Genomic DNA, 27,480 nt, shown 5'->3' on the forward strand with positions numbered 1-27,480 from the left:
TCAACAGGACACACTAACGGGACACACTAACACAGTCAACAGGACACACTAACGGGACACACCAACACTGGCAACGGGACACACTAACGGGACACACTAACACTGTCAACGGGACACACTAACGGGACACACTAACACTGTCAACAGGACACACTAACGGGACACACTAACACTGTCAACAGGACACACTAACGGGACACACTAACACTGTCAATGGGACACACTAACGGGACACACTAACACTGTCAACGGGACACACTAACGGGACACACTAACACTGTCAACAGGACACACTAACGGGACACACTAACACTGTCAACAGGACACACTAACGGGACACACTAACACTGTCAATGGGACAAACTAAAGGGACACACTAACACTGTCAACGGGACACACTAACGGGACACACTAACACTGTCAACGGGACACACTAATGGACACACTAACACTGTCAACAGGACACACTAACGGGACACACTAACACTGTCAACAGGACACACTAACGGGACACACTAACACTGTCAACAGGACACACCAACGGGACACACTAACACTGTCAACAGGACCCACTAACGGGACACACTTACGGGACAAACTAACACTATCAACGGGACACACTAAATCCGTTTGATTTAGATGCAAGATGCGACAATCATGAACAACTCTGTTCTCTCCCGTCTTATATTATTAACATACGGACATTGTTTACAATCAGTGATATAATGTGTTTAATGAACACAGTGTGAAAACATACTGTCTTAAACCAACCAGCCCAGAGCATGATTTGGGGGCTTTGATAATATTTATGAAAACATTTTTGTGTGCTAATTGTGTGTAATAGCCAGTTTTAGTTTCCTCTCTGAAAGCCAGAAAGGCCGGTAGGCATGCTGATGACCGCAGGGATGGAGAGAAGACCATGCACTTTGGTTTTGCTGCAGATCAGACCATGGTGTCATGATCACATGGTGTCACGGTGTCATGGTCTTCAGCTAACATCTGTACTGACAGTCGGGACTGAGGTGCATGGATGGGTCCGTGTGACTGGTTTCCCGCTGTAGTGGTACCAGCTTGTGTAGGTATCTCTCCTCAGCGAGACGTCCACGGAGGAAATGAGAGGTGATCGGTCCAGAGATCCCCTGATAGGTTTCTGGAGCACGGCAAGGCCACGGTGTCGGTGAGCGACCAGAAACGAGCCCGAATACCTCGCGTGAAGCCCCTAAAGCACACATCTCATGGTATGAACCGCTGGGGGACCGGAGGCCATGTCCCGTTCAACAGGACAGGCTCTATTAAACTCTTGCGTACTGTACAATCTCTGTTGAGAAATTAGCCAGGAAAACTGCTCAACTCTGATCCAAACATCTGGGGCCAGGAGTGTTTTAGCTCACGGCTTTGGTTGTACAAAGTCATGTTCTGTCCACATATTGGACCTGTGTCGAAGGTGTGTCATATACATGTTTTGCGCAGTTTTGGATCCTGATCAAAACTTCCACTTATTTGTATAGCCTACGTTGTAAAACTGGGCTATGGTAGTTTTACGTCAACCCCGCATTTAAAACATTTAGCTGATATAACAATAAATAAATAAACCAACGTATTATTTCTAGTAATTAGTTGCGTAAAAGGCAACGGGTGTTCAGCTTTTTTTTATCAAGGGTCGTGATTCGGTTCCTTGCGAGCTTGACGAATATGCTGTAATATGTCGTGACATCCGAACAGCCTCAAAACTCTTAAACACTGAGTACAGTCTATCCTCTTGGTTGTAACACGTCTCCGTGATCATATAAATGGTTATAAAATTGATTCTGGTTCCTGTTGTTGAATGTGGGATGCGGAGGGCTTTCCCGGAGGAAAGTTCTGGGCTGAAACAGGCCGCCCCATGGTTCTGCTGCGGGAAACATGTGACTTCAATCTGCCAGTTTCCCAAATGCCCCAAAGCAAAGAGCGGAGAAACACAAATGGATGAAATTATATCCATATGATTGGAGACAGCTAAGGAGAGACAGGTTTCTCATGCGCTTCGTCACGGTACCAAATGAAACACAGCTTCGCTAAAACATTCACATTACACGTTACACATATCGGTTCCACGTCCAAACCGCCACATCATCTAGCAGCCAGCTTCATATCTTAGAAACAGCGACTTTAATTTGAATTAAAGATCTGAGATGTTCTGATTTTCTTTTCCTTTCTTTTCTTTTCTTGCCTTCTTTTTAAAGTTGGCCTGAGATGAATTCATACATTGTTTCTTCTTATGGATTTATTCGTGTTTTGTTTCCTCATCTCTTTTTCCGATTTCAAAACAGTTGATTTATACGTGATGTGATGTGTACACAAACGCTCAGCATGCGAATGTTGTCCAGATGGCACTGAACGCTCTGCCGATAAATTGGCGGAGGAAGGAGTCATGTAAATGACTAACGAAATTGCTCCGAACAGCCCGTCTTGTTCTCATGCGAGCTCGGTAAGGAAAGACTTAAACCTGTATGGGAAGCAACCTATGATGAATAAATGGGGCGTCTCGCATAATAATTTCCGCCCCACGGTGTTCTCCCGAAAACAGCCATTTTGAAGGAACCCTAACAGGAGTTAAGCGTCTGTTCTGACCCAGCTGTCAGACAAAGTGACTGGATCTCACTACACGCGAGGATCTTGAGCGGGTAGGAGGTATGTGACACTGCATGGGAGTACTTAACCTCGCGCCGTCCGGGCTCCCTGTCCAAATTGTTACCAGCTAAGAGGTCATTATAACCATAAAAACACGCGGCGCCATGTCCTTCTACTCCACAACTGACGATAGGTGACGCCACTAAAGACACACAAAAACTGATTAGGACCGCAACAGTCTGTATTCACAACGCATACACATATATGTAGAGATATTAAAAATGACTGAAGTAGACATTGCTTGTCGTTCATGCAAGTAATGTTCTCTCTCTCTCTTAAGAAGTGTGTACACACACACGCACTACTCGGTTCTTCATTGAGGCTGTGCAGTACTATAGAGGATCTGGTTTCACTGGGTCTGAAGTTTTGATGTTGTTGACAGCACAGGAAACCTATCAGTCCCACACTGTTCTCATTCAAGCTGCTCTAAGTCCTTCTAATGTCTAATTAGAGTGAAGTACAGGGCTCGGGCCTCAGTGGGGTGGACACCACTGCATGAATTATCCACCCCGTTCAGGGAACATGAGCCGTGACAGAATAGAGAAACGCAATGAAAATGCTGAACATGATCTGAGAGGTGCATGCAAATCCAGTGAGAACTCTGGAGAGCACAAAGGGGGTGGGGCTTTGAGGGGGTGGGGTGTTGAGGAGGTGGGGCCCTATTGGCACCTGCCAAAGTCTTCCCTAAGACAGGAAGTCTGTCCTTCCTGTCCTCTCACTCTTGCTAAAGTTCTGGTTCTCACACACACACACACACACACACACACACACACACACACACACACACACACACACACACACTCAGACTCAGACTCACACACACTCAGACTCGGACTCAGACTCACACACACTCAGACTCACACACTCAGACTCACACACTCATACACATACACACTCAGACTCACACACTCTCATATGCACAAACTCAGACTCACACACTCTCATACACACACACACTCAGACTCAGACTCAATGTACACACACTCCGACCCATCGAACACATGCACGAGGGGTGACAGTCTGTCTTCAAACATATATTCGGCGCAGCGCTACATGTTTGTTTATAGTTTCAAACCAAACATATTATTAGGAATTAAAAGGTTACGGCATCCTCCTCACTGGGACGGGGCTGGGGGGGGGGGGGGGGGGGGGGGGATGGGGGGTAGTGTTCATGCCCTCTGGGGGCAGTTGGGAGATGCATCATACTGCTCAGAAACCCCATGCAAAAGGGCAAAAACGCAGAGTAACAAGACCCTCTGTCGTCTGACACACACACACACACACACACACACACACACACATGCACGCAGTAAACGGCTTCATATTTATGGGGTATTTAACTTGAAGTTTCTCATCACACTCTTGTTTACTTTAGCCGTAACGTGAGTGTGCGTCTGGCACCGGCCCTGGTGGAGCACCGAGCCAACACCGGTGCTCACCGCATTACCACAGCCGCTTTCCCCAGCGCTAATATCCCTGCTCCATCTGCCGGCTCAATTACGCATGACCTAATCCCAGTCTTGGCTACGCCGCTGCCACAGTCTGTGTATTTCACATTTGGACAGAATGATATGGAGGCAGAAGAATGTGTGTGTGGCAGCGTTCACACACCACCAGTGTTCATGGGAAGAGACGCAGTGACATTAGTGTTCATCACTCACCAGGATGTGGTGATACAGCTTTAACTGAGTTTGAACAGAACATCTAATATAATTAACAAAATTATATTAACAGAATTCTGAAGAGTCCTGTGGACTCACACTCAGACTCACACACTAAGATCCTAAGATCTTAGATTGTAAACAAGATTAAGATCGTAAACAGGATTAAGATCCTAAACAGGATTAAAATCATAAACATGATTAAGAATGTAAAGAGGATTAAGATCGTAAACAGGATTAAGATCATGAACAGGATTAAGATCGTAAACAGGATTAAGATCTGGAACAGGATTAAGATCGTAAACAGAATTAAGATCGTGAACAGGATTGTATTTGACTGTGACAACAGGAAATGGACATGGATGCCTGAATGTGAACCGAAGTCCTTTAATAACAAAAAAAATATTCAAGGATGCTAAAAATAACATTTTGTATGGATGTTGGAATAATGTTGGCAGGTTTCCTGGAGTTCTGGGGGAAAGACTACAGGGAAGACTGTTGAATGTTAGGAAAAGTTATTAGGAATTTCATTAGGAGGCTGTTTGTAGTGATTTTAGGAATGCTGATTCCCTGAAAATCAGAGGGTAACCATGGTAATGGTTTGACAACTGTGCCCTTGCACTCTAGATTGGGGAAGTCCTAACAGCTACACGAGTGTGTTTGGGGCTTACACACAAAACACCACACAGACCACCACACAAAACACCACACAGACTACCACACAGACCACCACACAGTCCACCACACAGTCCACCACACAGTCCACCACACAGTCCACCACACAGACCATCACAGAGAAAACCACGCAGAACACTACGCAGAACACCACACAGGGCACCTAGAGATCTGGTGCTCGGAGATCCTCCTCTGAGATACTCCAATTAGAAACTCCTTCCCAGACACCCAACACACAGTGCACTCTTACTCATACACATACACCTCACATTCCTGCCATTTTTCTATAGCCAACACACACAGCCTCCTCTCTCTCTCTCTCTCTCTCTCTCTCTCACACACACACACACACACACACACACACTATACTAACAGCTGTTGCAACATCCCATACTGATGTATATTCTTAAACAGAAAGAAATCACACTAACATAACGGATTGTATGAGAATGAGTCCATCAGACACCCCAGACAAGATGGCGCCTGCCCAGTAAAACACAGCACGGTGCTCACGTGCGCAGACATCCCGGTCTGAGCGTCGGGACGCCGTCCTGAGCTCCTGGCCCAGCTGCACACAGAAACCACTTGTTAAGTGTTTATTAGCAGGGTGAGTCGGGGCAGTCCTGACCCGTGGTACTTGTGTGTGTAAAGGCCTGGACGTGTGCCCTGGTGGAGTCAGGCCTGCAGCGTGGGTGCAGCGGGTCCTCACAGCCCTGTGCTGGTTCTGTTTGCTCTCACAGACACGGGCTTGTTTGCAGAAAGGTGCTCAGTCTGTAGTGATTATTTACCAGAGAAGCAGCCAGACAGATGCTGGGTGTAAACAAACACTAAACAATACAGAAGAAACATCGAGGATAAAAATAAAAACCAAACCCAAGCCGCCTCTGTCTGGGTAGAAATACAGTCATATGAGCGACTGTGTAAAATGGCCATGTGTGGAAACGGGATGTTCAAAATAAAATCACACGTGTGCCTCTCCAAATCACCCTGGCTTCACGTGTGCCTCTCCAAATCACCCTGGCTTCACGTGTGCCTCTCCAAATCACCCTGGCTTCACGTGTGCCTCTCCAAATCACCCTGGCTTCAGGAAAGCACATTATTAACTGAGCAGAAGGAGTTATGTTTTTTTGTCTTCACCACGTATGATGAGGGGAGATTGGGATGATTAGTGAGTGCAGGGCTTTCTGCACACACACAGTTCAGTCTCCAGGGTGTGAGGAGACGCAGAACAAGAGCCTTCACAGACCCCCAACAGGCCTAGCGAGCACGTTAGCATTAGCGGGACCGTTCCCCTTACCAAACTGGTAACCTGATACAGGTCAGTCTTGAGGTTAAACTGATTAAGGATTTGGATACGGGACAGTGATGATGCAATGCAACAGTAACATAGCCGTCTGCATTAGAACATTCATGTTACAGCGTTCCACTATGATTAAATGTTCTGGAAATTACCAAAGCCAAGAAGATACATTCCACAGCAAATATAATTAGCACCAAGTACATATGGATCCAGAATGTTCTGATTCTGGCTGATCTGATGTCCTGATGCTGGCTGATCTGATGTCCTGATTCTGGCTGATCTGATGTCCTGATGCTGGCTGATCTGATGTCCTGATACTGGCTGATCTGATGTCCCGATACTGGCTTCATTTAGCAGCTGTGACGTGGGCTGATTTTACAGCCTGGGTTCTAATCCTCAAACCCAAAACCCCACCAGGACACACAGTGTGTTGGGCTGTGTGGGCAGTGGAGTGAGAGGAGTGATGATGATGATGATGATGTGACTGCTATTAAAGCTGACAAAGAGCAAGTAGCAGATGGGGGGGGGGGGGGGCTTTTGTAAAGTCGATCTGGTCTACTTGACAAGGAAAAGCAGCACCGACCGTTCCCATGATGCCCACAGCAGGGCCAAGACATCCGTCTCCTGACGGAGGTTCGGAGGCATCTGCTAGCACCTTCATACACTCATATACGCACGACATGTGGGCTGCAGAACGGGGCAGTTACCGTGACGAGAAGAACTAGATTCATCACAGAAGTTATTCAACGTGTAGTGAGATTATTCATCACAGAAGTTATTCAACGTGTAGTGAGATTATTCATCACAGAAGTTATTCAACGTGTAGTGAGATTATTCATCACAGAAGTTATTCAATGTGAATGTGTGATTAAGTAAACATGTAGTGAGATTAATCTCAAGCATGATGTGCCTTAACAACATTAAATGTAAGGTGAATTAAAGCAGCGTGTTTGGGTTCACTGACGGAAAGCCTGTCTTACTAAAGGAACACGCGGGGCATGTTATGCATTAAGGCATCGTTACGTTATGTCTGAGGACGTCCAGCACAGCTGATCAAAGCAGAGCTGGTCAGAGGTGCAGTGCTCAGACAGGAGGGCTGCGTGAGGGTCTGCCCGCAGGCTTTACTGTTAAAGCTCGAGAACAAGAATCTTTTTAACATTTCTAGACAGATGCAAAAATGAACAGCCTGTGAAACGAGTTAACATTCATGAGCTCCAATGTGTTTATGTTCATTAAAACATTTTAAATCATTAGCTACTGGTCTGGCTGGCAGTGAAAGTTTTGGTGTCTTGCTGATGCCTGTATTAAGTTAAAGAGAAAGTGTCCTGATCAATCATACACTATTAACAGACTTGACTTTGCATTTAAATGTGTAAATGTCTTTGGAGATGGCTGGCGTGTGGACACCTGCAGTGAACTCAGGTGGTGTCTAATCAGCTAGTTCAGTCCTGCCACCTGAGATCAGGTAGCCAGTCACTGCCACACGTCTCCACGGCAACACACCGAGCGGAGCGGAGAGGCCGTCGGCAAACGCAGTGCTGTCGGCGTCACTGCCGGCCCAGTCGGGACGGGGCCCAGACAGATCGGGTTTCGGCACGCATTCGAGTAAAAACATCACCTCATCCCGCAACCTCGGTGTTCGATGTTTTAATTAGCTAATGGCGCTAGCTTTTTCATCTTCGCTAGCTGTGTTGATTGCTCACAAAGGTTTCCCTTCAGCTCCCAGCGTGACGAGTTTGGCAGCACGCGATCCTGTGCGTCTCAACGTCTGCTCCCGGGGATTTCAGCACGACTGCGTCCAAAAATCAGTCTAATAAATCTTTATATACGTTTTCTGCTTTCCCACTAATGGGAGGGAGGGAGAGGGGGGGGGGGGGGGGGGGTGAAGGAGTAAGTTCCCTGATCTATGCAGTCCCAGCTCTTCACCCAAAAAAACGCAGGCACATTTTTCCTTGCAGTAAAAAGACTATGTGTTCAATCTTCAAAAACACACCAGTCTCCTGCTTTCAAAAGAGGAGTTGGAGGAGTGTGAGGAGGTGTGGGTCCACCCAGCGTGAGTGGTAAAGACGTGTCATATCCTGGTAGGATGGACGTGGTTTCAAAGAGTTTGAAAGACTTGAAAATAATTAAACAAACAAAAATACACAGTGCTAAGCTCAGCGATCACAGTTTGAGTACTCCTGAGCGCAGTAATTGAGATCAGCAGATAGGGCGGCGACATCACTCCACAAAGGACCTCAGTTCCTTCTGCCCCATCAGAAGCCTCGCGAGTCGCACCACTCTGCCCACTAACATGTCTCTGATGCTCATTAAACCACCTGCTCACATGGGCAGACATCACTTCTTCTTCAGGTGACCTTAGCAATCACTGTCTGGTTGCCAGGAGACCAGAGCCGAACTAACCAGGACCTGGTGTCCTACAACCTGGGCAGCGCTCAGGATCGGAGCTGTTGGAGAACAGTGATACTCTCATCACCCTCTCGTAATGTTTCTGCAGCGCATTTGTGGGAAGGCGGAACAAACCTTCTGGATCCCAAAGGCCCTGAAATGCAGAGAGAGGCCTCACCCCTCCGTGGGCACAGAGGTATGGTCAGAAGGCAACTTCACACTGTCATATGTATCCCCTTACGGAAAGACCAGTATAGCGTAACGGGCCTAATGATTTAAATATGTTTCAGTACATTTTTGGTTGAGAATATCACGTAACCCCATCACCAACATGTCCCCGACACTGAAAGATCTCTTGTGGATTACTCTGCCTGCTTTTTCTTCACCTTCCTTTGACATCTAAAATATGTATAGGCTAACGTTATTTAGTGAAATACGTCTAACCTTCAGAATGCCTGGTCAAATGGTTGGTCCAGGTTTACAACGAAACAGTAAGTATGGAAAGGTAGTGGTGAAGTAGCAGGGAATAAAAATAAAAGAATTTATGAGGCACAGAGAATCCTATAAACGGTATTATGAGAAGGAGAAAAAGCAGAGACCTGTATAGCCGGATATTTAAAGAAACACTAACACGCGCCTAGCAGAGCTTGGGTTCTTCTGAGACTGGAGCAGAAGGTCAGAAAAGTGAAGAACCTTTGTAGGAAAGATCAGACAGGACAGATCAGACAGTGAACACTTGCTTAAGATAAACACATGAATCAGCCCTGAGGCCCAGAGTCTCACTGCAAACGCACATAACAGACGCAAGCCACCAAACTCCAGACACGATAACAGGAACTTTCATTACTGCCCATCCCTTCACATGTGACCGCTCATCACACGTGACCGCTCATCAAATGTAAAGAGTAAGACAAAAAATCATGCATTGCTAGTGTCTTCAGAAGTTAGCAGCTTTGATGAATATTTACTCAAATTTCAGGTTTTGGAGACAAATGATCTGAAACAACAAATCCAGGCTGACGGACACAAAGCACTCGGAGCCAGAGGGAACTCACAGGGCACCACACTGCAGATATTTTAATATTAATACTCCACAAGGGGAGGGGGAAATGTAATAAACTAAAGCAACACTGGAATTAGGTCTGAAGCACAACAGGATATTGCAGTGAGATTACGCTGTTTCCTTTTAGCTGCCTTGTCTTGACTACCCCAAAATAGCCTCAGGCACTTGTTAATTGGAGAGAGTGAACTGGAGTACTTTTTACGGAGTGTACTTTTTTTGGAGTGCTTGTTACGGAGTGCTTTTTAGTGGCCACAGAATGCCAAGTGCAGTGATACACGTGGGGTTTGATTTTTACACACACATCGCACTTCCCAGAAAAAAAACCCACAGCCAGGTACAGACGGTGACAAAGCTCCAGGTCAGAGGTCATCTTGTGTTCTGAATAATGACTTTTTCCTGCCAAAGCACCGCATGAAACAAATGCAGGACAGCTGGGAGAGAGAGAGAGAGAGAGAGAGAGAGAGAGAGAGAGAGAGTGTGTGTGTGTGTGTGTGTGTGTGTGTGTGTGTGTGTGTGTGAGAGAGAGAGAGAGATAGAGTGTGTGAGTGTGTGAAAGTGTGTGTGAGAGGGAGTGTTTATGTGTGTTTGAAGGAGAGAGAGCAAGAAAGTGTGTGTGTGTGTAAGGCAGAGGTAGATTGTTATGTTTGGATATAAAGGGATCATGCTTGTGAATGTTGCGTGGAATCTGCAGTTGGAAAGATAATAAAAAGGATTAGTTGGATTTTCTGGGGCATTTGGTTCTAAATCAAAATGTCTCATCTGTTTCCTCTGTTCACATAGTTGGAATTTCTGAATACCTTTGTCTACTGAACGACAAACAAAACATGCCTCCATATTTACTTCTGGCTTGTGGAGAAATTGACATTTCTCTGAGATCTAAATAAAGGCATTGAAGAACACACACACACACACACACGCACACTCACACGCAAATTTGCGATATTTAAAAGCATTGGTGAACCTTTGATGCAATATGGGTATAGTGTAGACCTGTGTAATTTCAACTAAAGTATGTTTGTTGGACCGTGTGTGTGGTGTGCTGACGTGTTTTCAGTAAAATTAATAACACAAAACTCCTTGACTTTAATTACCCGAGGACATGTAGCTTAGGTTGTTTAAGCTACATGAATGAATGAATTAATGAGTTATTTGATTAGAACAAAAATAACCAGAACACATAAATGCAGATGTACTGACATTGGCTACATAATAACAAATAAGTATTATATTATTAGTGTATAAGATCTGAATGCGAGGTGAAGATGCTCCTGATATACATTGAAAATGAATGAACTAAAACAGAAAATAAAATAATAAAATTAACTAAATCAAAAAAATTAAATCTGAAATTCTGAAATAAAAATGATCCATAGGCCACCTGCGAAGGCCTGTGTGATAATTATTAACAGCGATAAGTGCATCCATGACCCACGTCCCCGCGTGTCCCTGTGCGTCCTCTCTGCAGTGCGCTGTTCCAGTTCTCTGCTAACAGCGTCCAACTATTTTGCTACAATACGCGAGCTTGTTTCTGTGCTGGTGTCTGGTTAGCGTCTCTCATAATAAAAAAGGCATTTGTTTGCAGCCCTGTCTTGTCACACGATGAGTGATGTCAGGACGTTTCAATACACACACACACACACACACACGCAGAACCCTCCACGGCGCCATGCAGACACTCCACGCGCGAGGTGTTCATGTACACACGCGCTGCAGTAACACCGGGAGTGAGAGGGCAAACACTGCCAATTATTTCCAGAGTTTTGCACTTTGCAGAGTAACACAGAGAGCCCAGTGGTGCAGATTTACACCACCTAATCCCATCTGCGTCTGTCTATCTGCCCCGAGCGCAGAGCAAACCAGAGAACAAACAGGGTTCATTATCAACACAAACGGAACTACTTCATGTTAGATCATATAAATGTTACCGTGCACACATGCTGTACATATCAGCTTATAGCTGCCCTGACCCACAGGCCTGCAACTGATTATTTGGATAAGAAAAGGTGTCCTAGGACTTGGAGACGGGCCTGTTTTAAAACGATCAGTTATAACATGGCTGAAAACCTTCACAGACAACATCGGTGAATTAAAAGGGTTTTTGGAGCAAAGCTCTTATTTGAAACACAGTACATCTGACAAGAAATTAAACATTCTGCGAATTGAGCAAGAGGGGAATTTCACTGCTCATCTGTTCTATGGTTCCTTTCTAACAGACTACTACATTTTCCAAGTGTTTAGTTTGGACAGCACGCCAGATCGCCTAATACACCTGGGACAGCTAAACTTTTAAAACTCCTCTTTAAAAGCATCATGCTCAGGCATTGTTTGGCTATGTTAAACAGATGTGTCGGCCCTTCGAGATCTCAATCATTCCCTCCTTAAAAACAAAAATGAGGTCTTATGAAAAGAAACATGGTTTCACCCTACACAAATTGTGGCCTAATTGTACATTTGAAGTGACTGGTCTGTGGTGGTCTAGAGGGTCATTTTTCGCTGCTGGTTTGGGAACATGGGGGAAAATTTTTGACGTTGATTAGTGTGTTGACTTGTGAAATGTGAGAGTTTTACCTGGATGAATCATGTTTCACCACAGTACTGTTTCTATAACTGGAAACTACAGGTTGAATTAAATACCCAAACACTTCAGTAGAAACGTTGGTTGTACCTTCAGGTTCGATAGCAAAATGTGGTGACATGGGATATAGAAGTGAGGAAAGAAGAAAAATAGATTTAGACGGTCCATCAAAACAGCGCAGTAGGAACCCAAGTGGCTAAAACTATTCAGGTTTTCTTTTACCCAAATGCTATTTTTGAATTGTCTTCAATAAAAAGTTTCAAAAAGTAGTTACAAAACTTCAGAGGATAGAAAATCACTTCTCCATTATGATCTGTACAATGAGTATGTCAATTTAAAATAAACATTGCACTAATCTCTGTAGTCAACAGTGTACTACACTATTCTATAGGCCTAATGCTCTATGCTCTTAATGTTTTTGAGAAATTTTAAAGGTTTAAAAACCTTTTAAATTTAAGGCAACCAACACTGATTTTAGCAATTTTTGTAAACAAATATTTTAGATTTAGCAGGAAGAGTTTGGTAATTTGATGTGTTTTAATGAAGAAGATAAATCATCTTCCATGGCGGAGTGGTGTAGGCAGCCCTCGGTGTGTGAGGTGAGGCTGGGTGCGTTTGGGCTCTGTGTTTGGCCGCTGTGGCTCGTGTTCTACTCACCATACATTTGTTGGGCTTCTCTCCTGAGTGCACCCTCATATGGATGAGCAGCTTGTAGCGCGCGTTGAAAGGCTTGTAGCGGCGGACGCAGCCGGCCCAGAAGCACGTGAAGTCCTCCCCTTTCCTCTGATCAATGTGAACCTTCTCAATGTGCCTCACCAGCTCCTCCTGCTGTTCGTACGCAGCACTGCAGTCGATCCACCGGCATATCTGTTTATCAGGAAAAATCCCACCGGCGTCGTCCTGCCCCGGGTTCTGGTGGCCGGCCAGGCCCGAGGTTGCAGGTGGAGGAGGCAGGGCAGTGGGTGGAGGCTGCTGTTGTTCGTTCTGTAGGTGTAGCAGCGCCGCTGTGCTGGTGTCCATGTACTGGTGCAGGTGGTAGGGAGGGGGCATGTTGGACCGGGGGGCCACGCACTGCTGCTGGTAGTGGTGCTGGAACAGCTCGTCCTCGCCGGTGGGGGAAAAGTCGTCGAGCGGCTCCTGTTTCAGAGCAGCTGACGCACGCCGACAGCCGTCCAGCCGAGGTCCGGCGTGCAGGAGCTGACCCAGACCGCCGGCTCCGCCCAGGCCGGGCCCCACCAGCACGCGGCCGGCCTCCTCGCACGGCTCTGCCGATGAAACCGACGATGAGGAGGAAGAGGAAGAGGAGAGGGCCAGCAGGCAGGCGGAGGTTGGGTCGGGGAAGGCGGCAGAGGTGGGGGGCGATGCGATTGTTCGCACGCCGTTAACACACGCCATCACGGACATCTGGGAGGAGCAGATGATGGTGGCGACGTCGTAGCCGTCGGAGGCGGAGTGCGAGGACACGGAGCAGCGGTGGCGTTTGACGTTGCTGGAGACCAGGGGGCGGGGCGAGGACAGCAGGGGCGAAGAGACGTCTGCATTATTAAACACGTACGCCGACAGGCCACCCGCTAAGTTCCCGCCCCTCCCACACGGCCCCTCTGAGTCCCGCCCTGCTGCACTGGCCCCGCCTCTCCCTGTTGAAAACTCCGCCCCAGGCCCTCCAGGGAAGCCCACTGAGCACTCCTGCTTGATAGCGTAGGTCAGAGGTGGGCAGACGGCGTCCCGCTGAAAAGCCCCAGACCTGCGGGACACACACAGACACACGGGAACGTGAGCACAGCAGAACCAGCCTGTTGATGGGCGAGGAGCGGGACTCATCGTCCCACGAAGCGACGCGTTCACACCTCACACTAACAGATGAGCTCTGTGCTCTCAGCCCAGCGATGTGCTCAGCTCACCGAGCGTCTGAGCCTCCGCACAGGAAATGGCTGCTTGAGGAAACCTGGAGGGTGTGCTTCACTTTGACCAGCGGCTGTAGGCACTGTAAACGCTGCCTCAGACACCCCATGAATTAATAATGCAGGAGATTCAGGGGCGATGGTGGTTATGAATGGGTATTTAAGACCCAGACAGGACTGAGAGGCTCTCAGCCTGTGCGTTTGACAAGCTTTTGATGAGACAATAGGGGTTAACCCTAGCCTACCTGGGCCTGGTCCGGACTCACCTGGTGCGCTGGGATAATGAGGATCCTCTGAGTCCCTGTTGACAATACTGGCCATTCTAACGGGAATCTGTGGCCTCGTGAATGAGGGTGGGTCATATTTCCTGGTGCATCGCTGTGATCTTCCACATAATAATTTCTGTCAGTTGGATCATTATTTGTGCTAAGCTCCTGAGTGATGTGGGAAGGTTCAGCTCTCTTCTCTTCTCCCTCTTTCCATTTCTCTTTATTCTCTGCCCTCTTTCTCTCACTCTATGCTTTCTATCTCTCGTCTGTCTTCTCTCTCTCCCCCTCTCTCAGACTATACTTGTCTTTCTTCCTCCCTGCTGCGTGGCCTGTGCAGCTAATCGCTAACGTTAGCACACCAGCTAGACAGAGACTTCCGCTCCTTTCGTGGCTGGTCTCCTTGGCGAGAGCGACGTTCAGGACAGATATGGCTGACCCGGACAGTTCAGGACCAGCTGTGGATGTCGTCCCTGGTCGTGTCGGTGGAAGGGAGTGCACACAGCAGCCCGTGGGCAGGGGGCCCTGCCTGGGTACCCAGCTGCTTGGGAAGCACTAATTCGAACCAGCACAAATGGCCTTTGACTGATCTGTTTACTGTTTCTCAGCTTTGCATTGTGTTAACACTGCTAGTACAATCATAATGAGCCCATTTCTAAAGACCACCTCAAAGTCCCCTCCCCATGCACAAAATCTAACTCATACTGCTTAATTAAAAACTAATGTACAATCAGAATATTATAGCAGTGACTGTTATTGATTCCACCAAAGTGGAAGCAATTACATAGATTCTGTAAGCCGGAAAGATTTGTGATGATGACGTAAAGATCAGGGACTGGGTAGATTACACAGCAGAACTAATATTCTAGAGTGTTTTACTGCATGGATTCCATGTGCGTTTGGGCTTTAACTGAGAGCAAATAAAGTTATCTGTATCCTTTCGAGTTACCTGTCCTGTGCAGGATTCTCTTGCAGATGGAGGTTCTGTGAAGGTGGAGGATTCTCTTGCAGATGGAGGTTCTGTGCAGACTGCTCACATTGGTTTGTGTGGACATACTGAGAGGCAGACAGGCTCTGGTGACCAGAGTGGTGGGAGGCGGAGTCTTCTCCCTCAACCTCCAATTGGCTCTCCTTCTCCAGACGTGTCCCTCGGCAACCGTTTGCTGAAAGACGTAAGACCCGATCAGTAATACTATTTCGGGAGAGAGACTGCTACCTTATGACACTTTCCGTGATATGCAATTGCCTAAGACTAAATGAAAAATTGCTGTATTGAAATGACAGATAAACATCTCAAGTGGAATATAACTGAACAATAAATTGCAAAAATAATAATACATTTTACTATTATTAATAATGTTCCTCAATACATGTCCCTGTAAAACAAACAAACACGTTATATAAAAGTATGTCTTTTCCTGAGTCATCATTTCACTCATTCCTAAAACTGCCCCAAACAAAAACGCTTTCTGGGACCGTGTGTTGATCAGGTAGTTCTTCCTAACAGTGGCTGAATGCTGCATTACTGCAGTGAAAATGAGACAACCATTTCCAGATTGTCATTCAAGTTTGAAATGAACACAATGCATCTGCGCTGTGTGGGTTGTAGAGCGTGTGGAAATATGTCCTAGTGGAAGGTTAGCTCTCTCCCTCAGTGCAGGCCAACACATGTTATTTTCAGTGAGTTTAACTTAATTTCATAAATCTAATTTGCTCACATTGATGTTATTAATAATCTCATAACACACACAGAGCAATACCAGTACCCAAACATATGGAACTGAACAAGGTCAAAAGAGCGAAAACAGAAAGAAAGAGAACACGAAAGAAAGAAAAGAGAACAACAGAGAGAAAGAACAGAGAACAGAGAGAAAGAACAGAAAAAAAGAACAGAGAGAGTAAAAGATGTTCCCAGAGAATGTGAGACATGAGCAGACAATAGACAGTAAGGACTCAGTTTTGACATCTGTGAGATGTCTCTGAGATGATGTCTCTGTCTCCGAGATGGAAAAGCAGTGATGGGAAGTTCGGATACAATAAAACTCGGCAATGGAAACGGAGGACATGTTGTTCACTTCCTTCGTGTTCATCAGGGAGTGCGGATGACTCTGAACGCCACAAAGCTCCACCTGGGCCAAGAGGAGATTGAGCTTCCCGCAGACATCTCCAACATCATGCATCTCCGACCTCACACATCTCCGACATCACACTCTCATGACAACTCTTCTGACCCCACACATCTCTGATGCCCAGTAATTTAGTTTAGTAATTTTAGTGACCTTTAGTAATTTTGTTGAGGGAAATGTATGGTTCTATCCTCATTTTCCTCAAGGAAAGTTCTGGAAAGTGTGATGGTGTGTGTGCATACTTCTCTTCACACTCAACCAGAGACTTGGCTCATGTGTCTTACGTAAGAGCAGTAAACAAGTGCCTGAATCCGCTCAATCGTCTACACACTGCAAATCTGTCATGAAACTGATGGGTCTGATCTGATTTATTTGGTTCCATTGCTGGTGTTTGTGCCTCTACTCACCATGCAGGAGGATCAGACTGACTAGAGCTACAACTGGAAAATTGCATGGAAATGATCACAAGGGGGAATTTCAGCTGCAGTGGAGAGAGTTGGTCTAAACACAGCTAGGCTTAGTATCGCTTTTCTGAGCTGTAATGTCAGGACGTGGATGTGTGTGTCTGCGTGTGTGTGTCTGCTCACTCACAGACAGCTGTTTCCTCTGAATAACTCTAGACCTGAGCTTGGTGAGACTTTTCTTGATTTTTGTTGCATCTGTCTGTCTTCCCCAGTGTTCTTGGTGATCACACCAATCAGATGATCTTCCCAGTGCTATTATACTGGATTATACTGGATCCGGAACTTCCAGTACAGGCTAATCCAGACTGGGCTTCATCCACAGAGATATCCACACTCCGATGTACAGTAGCAGAACCATGCCACTTCTAACGCTTTATATATTTTGGATCAATTTTCTGCTCTGTGACATACACCTGAGTTTAGCGTTTGTAAAAATTCTGCTGACTTAGACCAAACATGGTTATATAATAAGCAAGTGTTATTTCTATTAAATGTCAGCATTTAAATAGATCACCAGGAAACAGCAAATGTAAATAATTGAATTTAATTAATTGCAGATGAGATTCTTTATTTATTTTCCTTCATAGTGTGGCAAAAAATATATCACATTCTTTGAAAATCAGACCAGAACATTTTAAGACCAGAAGATTGTAAGAAACATTTGTCCCTCCCATTCAGTCATTTTGTTGGCTATTAAAATTCTCTCTCCTGTCAGATCTTATTTCACTATTGAGATGTCATGTGTCTGTAAAAAATAAATATTTTTATATTGAGCTATTGAAGCACCAGAAGGTGAAGGCTAGTATGGGCCAGAGGTGGCAAACAGCTCCAGAAACCACAGGAATGTCTGACACAGGCATGTTTCCAAAAATTACCCAATACCATATCTGGAGCCCTGAAACCCAAACTATTGTGTAACTTCTGGACTTGAGTGGCAGTCTGTGAATAACGGCTTCCTCTGCAGGATTAGCATGGTTCTGCAGTGTTACTGGACATCGGTGTGGAGCACTTCATAGTTCCCATTCCTGGGGTATATCCCTGTTTCATACTACACACTAATACTATATGGTATATACCAGGGGTGCCCAATACGTAGATCGCATGACATTAAAAAGTAGTGGATGAATGACAGGCTATCGTCCATTTGCACTGACGGTTTTATTTTGATACAAAGCCCCCCCCCCCCCCCCCCCCCCCCCCCGTTCAACAATCGACACACGCCGCTGCCCCCCCCCCCCCCCCACCCAACTACTCCATTTTGTACTAACAGGAAGTGATGAAACTAACACACGAAGGCCAAAGATTGAATTAGCTGGCTACCATGGCTAGCTAAATTATATAGTAAACTGGTGTTTCAAACAACTTGTGGTGATGATACCACTGTTTTTGTATTCCCTGATCATCTTGCATCCTAGAGGAAGAGAATGAGATAAAAATGCCAAGATACAAAATTCCAGGCAGCAGTGGGACTCCCTGTCTCGCATGTCTCGCATGTCTCGCACATCCCGCATGTCTCCCTGTGCACGCACTCCCCCCCCCAGGATCGGAGCAGGTCTGTACACTGACTGCATGAGAGGAAGAGGTCAGTGATTTAAAGCTTTGATACATTACCACTTAATCCCAGACCGGTCCGCACAGAGACCTGGGGGCCTCCTCCGCCACACTGGGCCGGTTGTGGATCTTCAGAGGAGGGTCAGCACTGGGTCAGCACTGGGTCAGCACTGGGTTCAGCACTGGGTTCAGCACTGGGTTCAGCACTATGTCCTGTCATATATGGTCAGGAGGTGGAGCTCTATAAAAACTCCCAGTGAACGGCATCCCCTCGCAGTTTAACATCCTGTCACTACAGTAACAAGCCCATACTCCCCAGTAACGAGTCCAGATGGGGGATGGACCTTCATACTGTCCTCAAGAAAGAAAAATCATCATAACAAATGACTACAGGAGGAGGTAAGACACACGATTAGAGCCACGATGGCTCCATGAGATCATTTTCCCATGAAGTAATTTTATGATGCACAGTGCAAAACAACAGTGATATAATGGAGATCCCATTTCCATTCAGGGCTGTGGTGTTGGAGGAAGCCCACGTGTTGGTGTTGGTGTTGGAGACCTGAACGTGCTGCACAGGGAGTGGAAACGTCTGATCCATCTACACACGAGAGCTGTGAACACCCTTTACCTTAAAGAAAACTGGGCACCAGTACTTGTGATCCAGCCACCGTGACCCAAGTCCAGCAATGAGTCCAGAACCGAATCACCTGCAATCAGCCCAAGGTCCAAGTGTGACTCAGTAGGGAACAAGTCCAAACGTGAGAAAACCTCGTGGGTATTGCAGTACATTTTGAGAAATACAAAGTGAGAAGTTTTTTGATTGTTAGTTGAGCACATTGGAATTGAAATAAAATAACTGCTAAAGTGTCAAATGTCAGAGCTAATTTGAGAGTACGATTTTATATCTGTATGGAAGACAGCAATCGCAGTCCTTGACTACACAGTCCCCCAGGTTCTGGGGACCAAATGTAATTTGACAAATTTAAAAATGCACAATTCAAGCAGTCATGTGTGCTCCTTTGTTGCAAAGCTGTTGCAGCCCATGAAGGCTGGACTCTAAGTCGTATCACTGGATGTTGGATGTTGTCCCAGGTGATGCTCGGCCAGGATCTGCTGCCAGTGAGTGTTTTCTGGGATTAATGCATGTGCGGTGAGGTTTGTGCAGACTGCCTGCTTCAGGCTTTTATTACTGGCACACTGCAGTGTTTCAGGTCTCTGTTCCTCAGACACTGGCCCTCAATACTGGCCCTCAGACACTGGCCCTCAGTACTGGACTGCAGTTCAACATGTGTGTATATTTGCAGCATCAAATTCCACCACACACATAACCCCAAGTATGTTCTAGCATGCAAGATGCAAGATACAAGATTGTCATATCAGTCAAGAAAAGAAAATGCAACTCGCCTGAATCTACATCTGGGACTCTATTGGTCACTGGGTTTAATGGAATTCTAGCATCACAAATAAAGAGGCGTGGCCAAGATCTGCTGCCCGGAGCCCTGCTGGATGGAGATGAGTGGAAGACAGGGTTCTCTCACCAGCTCTCACGCCATACCTGGACACCACACAAAGGACAGCGGTGATGATTCAGACAGCTCAGACCAGGAAGGCCTTTCCAACCTCTGGTGGGAGTGGAGTGAAAACACAGGAGAGAGCCGAGAGCATCAGCACGGCAGCAGGCGGACGGCAGGGAGCCGGCAGCCCCGGGGCGGAGAGGCAGCACGCCGTGATCACAGGCACGAACGCTGCCCTTGCCAGACCAGTGAGTACCAGAGAGGAGAGCAAAAGGACTCGTTTGTTGCTCGATTGTTGCTCAGTCTCGTCATGGAAATTGGGAAGCTGGCAGTAAAGGTGATGAATCAGCGTTTGTAAGAGCCAGGAACCACTACTGGAGGACAATGGCTCAATGTACAAGCCTCCCTTTAATTATACACATGGAGATGTTCCTCAAAACCTCATTAGGTTGAAGAAGGAGCCTAAAACCCTGAGCCAAGGGTCAGATCTACGAGGTACAGGGTACAGCTTATGAGGTGGTATGGTGTGTTATGGGTTGGTACGGGGTGGTATGGGGTGGTATGGTGTGTTATGGGGTGGTATGGTGTGTTATGGGGTGGTCTGGTGTGTTATGGGGTGGTACAGGGTGGTATGGGGTGGTACGGTGTGTTATGGGGTGGTATGGTGTGTTATGGGGTGGTACAGGGTGGTATGGGGTGGGATGGTGTGTTATGGGGTGGTACGGGTGATATGGTGTGTTATGGGGTGGTATGGTGTGTTATGGAGTGGTACAGGGTGGTATGGGGTGGTATGGGGTGGCATGGTGTGTTACGGGGTGGTACGGTGTGTTATGGGGTGGTATGGTGTGTTATGGTGTGTTATGGGGTGGTATGGTGTGTTATGGTGTGTTATGGTGTGGTATGGTGTGGCATGGTGTGGCATGGTGTGGCATGGTGTGTTATGGGGTGGTATGGTGTATTATGGGGTGGTATGGTGTGTTATGGTGTGTTATGGGGTGTTATGGGGTATCGTGTGTTATGGGGTGGTACAGGGTGGTACAGGGTGGCATGGTGTGTTATGGGGTGGTACGGGGTGGTACGGTGTGTTATGGGGTGGTTTGGTGTGTTAAAGTGTGTTATGGGGTGGTATGGTGCATTATGGGGTGGCATGGTGCGTTATGGTGTGTTATGGGGTGGTACAGGGTGGTATGGGGTGGCATGGTGTGTAATGGGGTGGTACAGTGTGTTATGGTGTGTTATGGGGTGGTATGGGGTGTTACGGTGTGGTATGGGGTGTTATGGGGTGGTATGGGGTAGTATAGGGTGGTATAGGATGGTATAGTGTGTTATGGGGTGTTGGAATGAAATACATTTCAAATGCAACTACTGAGTAAATGTGTTTACTGATGTATTTACTGAGATATGTTTACACACGAAAATGTAATTGATGAGTAAAATGGGGACATTAGCAGCTCATATAAACAACAAGAAATAAAGTGAAATAAATTACAACTGTGTAAACATTTGAACAACACACACAATGAGCTGGTACTGTTACTAATATAATAATACCAGCCTATATTTTACCAGCATATGTACAAATATACCAGTTTATATAATATAATACCAACTTGGCAATTGAAGTGGATCCGACTCTCTTGTCCATCCTACAGTATACACACTACGGTATAGTAGGAACTTGGCCCCGTCCCCATGACTTGGCCCCGCCCCCTGGCACATTTGAGTTCGCACCAGTGTTCTGCTCCTCCCCCACATCTTCACCTTAGCATGTGATCAGCAGATGGTCCAGGCTCTATTAAATGTAATTGCCGGTAATCTCTGGCGATTTTTTATTTCAGTGACACTTCATCTTGTGTAGTTCTCGCCTCACTCCTTTCAAGTGACCTGAGCACGGTGTTAAGTGCTGGGCTGAGACCGCCACTCACGCCAACACTTAATGCTCTTTAATACTCTTTAATGTTTTCAGGTCTTCTGAGATGCAAAGCAATGAAAAGCAGATGTTTGTAAAGCAGGAGGACTGTACAGTGTGTGTGTGTGTGTGTGTGTGTGTGTGTGTGTGTGCACGTATGTATGCGCATGCGTGCGCATGTGTGTGTGTTCATATAGCTCCATGACAATCAAATTTCCCCCAAAGATGGGAAGATCTGACATTTTTGACCTTGTGGGGTTCACCTTGTGGTCCTGAGACACAAATACACTTTAACAAAAATTTGTGCTTTCTATAGAAAAACTAAAAGAGCCAAAGAATTTACCTGTTGTTGCTGGGGTTAATGTTAGGGTTTAAATGAGTCTTATGATTATGGTTATGGTTAGAGTTAGGGTTAATGGTTAGAGTTATGGTTGTGTGTGTGGATGTGGGGGGCCGTCCTGATACATGTCAAACCTCTGAACCTAAAGTGCAAAGTCAAATCAAAACCAAAACCATGTGAGAGCTGCTCCAACATTTCAACTCCGGTCACTTCAGTGCCACACATCACAGCATCAGTGCTGAAATGGTTAATAACATGCTGCTAACAAAACCCCCACCACATACATACACACACAAATGAAAACTATTCCCACTTTACAGACAGTCTCCTCCCCCTTCACACAGTCTCCTCCCACTTCACAGTCTCCTCCCCCTTCACACAGTCTCCTCCCACTTCACAGACAGTCTCCTCCCCCTTCACACAGTCTCCCCCCACTTCACAGACAGTCTCCTCCCCTTCACACAGTCTCCTCTCCCTTCACACAGTCTCCTCCCACTTCACACACAGTCTCCTCCCCCTTCATGCAGTCTCCTCCCACTTCACAGTTTCTGTATTTCTGTCATTTTTCAGCCATTCTCTCTTCTTTCAGCAATTCTCTCTCAATTACTCCTCGTCTACCTTTGTCAATGCTCCCAGAATTCAGTGGGTTCATATTTTGTTGCCCTCCCTTCAGCTCTGTTTATTCCTCTTTTTACCCCCCCCCCCCCCTTCCTTTTCCCGCCCCGTTCCCCATGGAGGGTTTCACCAAATCTTCTCTCGTTATTGTGCACAGTGAAATCCAGTGCAGCTGCTGTGGGTGAAGAGTCTCTAACGTTCATCACCCTCATGTCTATAGGAGATCAGCACAAGCCCAAGGAATGTGTGTGTGTGTGTGCTTAGCAATGGCTGTTAGTGAAAACCCCACGGCTCAAGAGTCCATGAGGAATCCCTATGAGGATCCATCCCATGGACTCTGGACCATGGACTATGCTGGGAGACCCAGATGCAACAGGAGGGAGGAAACTGTCTCTGGGTCTCTGTATGCAGGATCATGTACAGGATCACGTGGAGGATTGTGTGGAGGATCACATACAGGATCACGTACAGGATCACGTGGAGGATTGTGTGGAGGATCACATACAGGATCACGTACAGGATCATGTACAGCAGGGATGTCAAAGTCAAATACACCGAGGGCCAAAAAAACTAATTTGCTACAAGCCGAGGGCCAGACTGGTTCAATGTTTATTAAAACATATTGAAATGATTGCACATAGCCTATTGAACCAAGACCTAACACAGTGTATATTATTTAATGCTTAAATGAATAAAGCAATATTTTCTTATGAATCTGTCAGTAATTTCAAGTGAAAACATTTTTCAACAAGCAAACAGATAAAAACAAACTTCCTTCAAAGAAAATGAATATGAATAAAGTAATAAAGGTTTGAAAAGTGCTGGAATTTAAGCTAAAGTACTTGAAAATGTTTGAAATTGTAACTACTTCGTTTCACAACAAATAGCTATCTGACTGAACAGTTCTCTTGTATTACGTTAACAAATACGAGCCTCTTGTAATTCCAGGACGAAACATGAGAGAACGTGAAGACGTTAAGATTGGGCGTTTTGAAAATAAACAACCATGAAATAATGTGAACAAAAAGCGAATTATTTCGAATCATTTCGAATATATGTATAAATATTTAACTCAATTAAGTTTAACGTGCTGGGAAATATTGAAATGGACCTTGAAAGTGACGTACAAGTGCTTTAATTCCACCTTGTAAAGGTGTATGAACCCTGCAAACATGACTGTGTTCATTGTGCTGAGGCGCAGCGCGCGCAAAGTACAAAATTCGAGAGGTGCACGACCTCGCGAATCGACAGCGCGCGAGACCCTCGCGCACGGGCTGAGCCACTGCAATTACGTCATTTTCGCCGCGCAGACCCTCGCCGCTTGTGCGCGCTGCAGTGACTTCGCGGGCTACCGTTGCATTTTGGGGACTGTAGGGTTTGTGCGTGCAAAACACCAGCGGGTGGCTGTGGCCTGCGGGCCGGTTCTAATAGTAATTAAATATCATCCAGGGGGCCATAGATAATCAATTCGCGGGCTGGATCTGGCCTGCGGGCCTTGACTTTGACATATGTGACGTACAGGATCATGTGCTGGTGTATGTACAGACAGACGCTCTGCTGAGATTGTCGGCCATTCCAGCCCATGCAGGCGGCGCTCTAACCAGCAGCACACAGGTCCTGCTCCTACAGCCTCAGGACTTAACCACACGCTCAAAAGAAAGAAGTGTAGGAATCATAGAGCATTACACACACAAATTAAACACACACACACACACACACACTAACTGGAAACGCTAAGGGCAAACCTATCAGCAGCTTTCAAACAGATATTTGGCCATGACTGTGGGCGGGGCCAATGACAGGGCCTCCATAAGTGTTCCCATGCCTCTTGGCTCATTCCTCCCTGACTTACCTTTTGCAGTAATTACTGGGTTGGACTGGGCCGCCCCCTGGTGGTGACTGTACATCACTGGAGGTGCCGGCCAGTCTGTCCTGGCTGTGCCAGTGTGGGCGGACTGGGACCACCACAGCTCTCCTTCCCAGGAAGACAATGGGTGATTGGCTCAGAATGCAGTGGAGGAGTTGTGTTGTGTGGGCGGGGCTTGTCAGACACCTCTGAGCTCGTGTTCTGCCTTTTTAGAGGTGGGGATTCGATTCTCTGGTTCTAGCATGGCAGATCTCCTCTTCACGCTGGTTGGTTCCTGGGCATGACCTAGCTAAATCTGAGGAACTGAGGATGATGAACAAATTCAGCATCATCAACAGCACTACAGACCTTAAAACATCCCTATCGTAATGATCACTATGTTGGTATGCTAACACACACACCCACACAGTGATACACACAGACACACACACCTTTATTGTGGAACACTGGGTTCTCTCTTTACAAGCTGCTTTGAGTCCCTCTTCCTCCAGAGTTGGGGGTGCTGTCTGACAGGCAGAGAGACTCTGGATCTGCCTGTCTCTGTCCCACTCTGAGCTTCTCCCAGACCGCTAGAAACACTGCACCACACTGCACCAAGCAGTGATCTACTCCACACTGCACCAGGCAGTGATCTACTCCACACTGCACCAAGCAGTGATCTACTCCACACTGCACCAAGACAGTGATCTACTCCACACTGCACCAGGCAGTGATCTACTCCACACTGCACCAAGCAGTGATCTACTCCACACTGCACCAGGCAGTGATCTACTCCACACTGCACCCAGCAGTGATCTACTCCGCACTGCACCAAGACAGTGATCTACTCCACACTGCACAAGGCAGTGATCTACTCCACACTGCACCAAGCAGTGATCTACTCCACACTGCACCAGGCAGTGATCTACTCCACACTGAACCAGGCAGTGATCTATACCACATTGCCTTAACACCAGCATCTGATCAAATGCCAACAAGACCGAGCCTCAACCACCACACCACACACACACACCCACATCACACCACGCTACACCACACCCACAGACCACACCACATGACATCACACCCACATCCACTCTACACCATGCTACACCACACACACACACGTGAGGTATGAAGGACTCCTCGTGGGCAGAAGCAACGCTGGACACAGATGGACTACAGTCCCATAACGAGCACACAGAGAACAGAGAGTTCTCCTGGCTTGTTCAAGCATCATCAGCCAAACCTTTAGCATTACTGCACTCTGTGTCCTATAATACATTAATAAACAAACAGAAACACAACAGCAGAGCATTTACATTTCTGCTGTGACGACAGAAGACAACAGGGAGCTTTGCTGCTCATATATAACACACATATGCATTTAAAGAACAACTGTAATCCTTAGTTTCTCAGTAGTGCCGTTGCAATTTCCTACACAGGCCAAAGTTCTGCTGACTAATAAGACATCCGGACGTGCCTTCACAGCTCTGCTAAAGCACTGCCAGCAGTTTATATGAGTGTGTGTCTGTTCTGGTTTATTTAAATATATTACATGTATTTATTTATTTATTCATTCATTTCCGCAGACTACTCCACTGAGTATGAATCATTGCTTTAGACTGTAGGGTGTGTGATTTATGTACAATCTAGACGTAGTCCACTGTCTGAAGGTGTGTGTGTGTGTGTCTTCCACTGAGAATAACCCTGGTATAAATCTGCTGTGACAGAATAGGCAGAGGTCGAGCGCGAGCGCAAATAACGCTTTTGCTTTTCTCTGGAACAAAAGACCTCAGTTTCTCCGGTTGCCCGTTTAAGGCCTCGGTCTCTCCGGTTGCCCGTTAAAGGCCTAGATCTCTCTGGTTGCCCGTTAAAGGCCTCGGTCTCTCCGGTTCCGACTGCCTGTGAAGGCCATAGTCCACTCTTCTCCTCCCCGCCACGTTTTTGGGAAATTGCTGCTATTTGTAAAACGTCGTTTCACATTCAAATTCAGTTGTCATGATTGTGATTTAAAAGCAGGGCTCTCACACAGACTTAATCTCGCATTTGAAAACCGATCTGTGTAATTGAGAACGAAAGACTGTCTTGTCCTGCATCCAAAGCACCAAGTGTAAACTCCCCCAAGACTGCGAGTCACGGTTAATATTTTCATTTGGAGAATTCCGATGGTATGACAGTTAATGGCATGCTCTCCGCGTGCCATGTCAAACAAGCACACGAGACGGAGACGGGCCTTTAAAAAATGCGCTGTGGTTTTGTACTCAAGCCATCCGTTGGCTTTATAGACATCCAGCGACTGAGACCGGTAGTTCGGGTAGTCGCTGCTATAGCGCGCCACAACCGCGCACCCGGCCCCGCTGGAGAAGCGCGCGCCACAACCGCGCACCCGACCCCGCTGGAGAAGCGCGCGCCCTCCCCTCACCAGCTCTGCACTATTTACAAGCAGAAATCTGAGAGAATTGGATTGGATACAGATGGCAGGAAATTCCACTGAAATGACAGTGGCTAAATTCATCCGCAAAAAACACGAGAATAACCTCGGAATGCAGATGCGCATGTCACACAGGTTCTTTTGCGGACGCTTGTGTACGATATTGTTTAAAGCTGATT

General features: G+C 46.5%; 1 protein-coding gene across 2 annotated transcripts in view; it reads right to left on the bottom strand.

Moving 5' to 3' along the window:
- Positions 1-27,480, bottom strand: part of glis1b (GLIS family zinc finger 1b) — an 89,202-nt gene that overhangs the window by 42,965 nt on the left and 18,757 nt on the right. For both annotated transcript variants that reach the window (XM_077004369.1, XM_077004368.1), the window contains exons 3-4: positions 15,449-15,662; positions 12,990-14,076 (exon numbers count right to left, since the gene is read on the bottom strand). In XM_077004369.1, the coding sequence (XP_076860484.1) occupies positions 12,990-14,076; positions 15,449-15,662 (1,301 nt within the window). The remainder of the gene's footprint in view (positions 1-12,989; positions 14,077-15,448; positions 15,663-27,480) is intronic.

Source organism: Brachyhypopomus gauderio, chromosome 4, assembly GCF_052324685.1.
Source record: "Brachyhypopomus gauderio isolate BG-103 chromosome 4, BGAUD_0.2, whole genome shotgun sequence".
Classification (NCBI taxonomy): domain Eukaryota; kingdom Metazoa; phylum Chordata; class Actinopteri; order Gymnotiformes; family Hypopomidae; genus Brachyhypopomus; species Brachyhypopomus gauderio.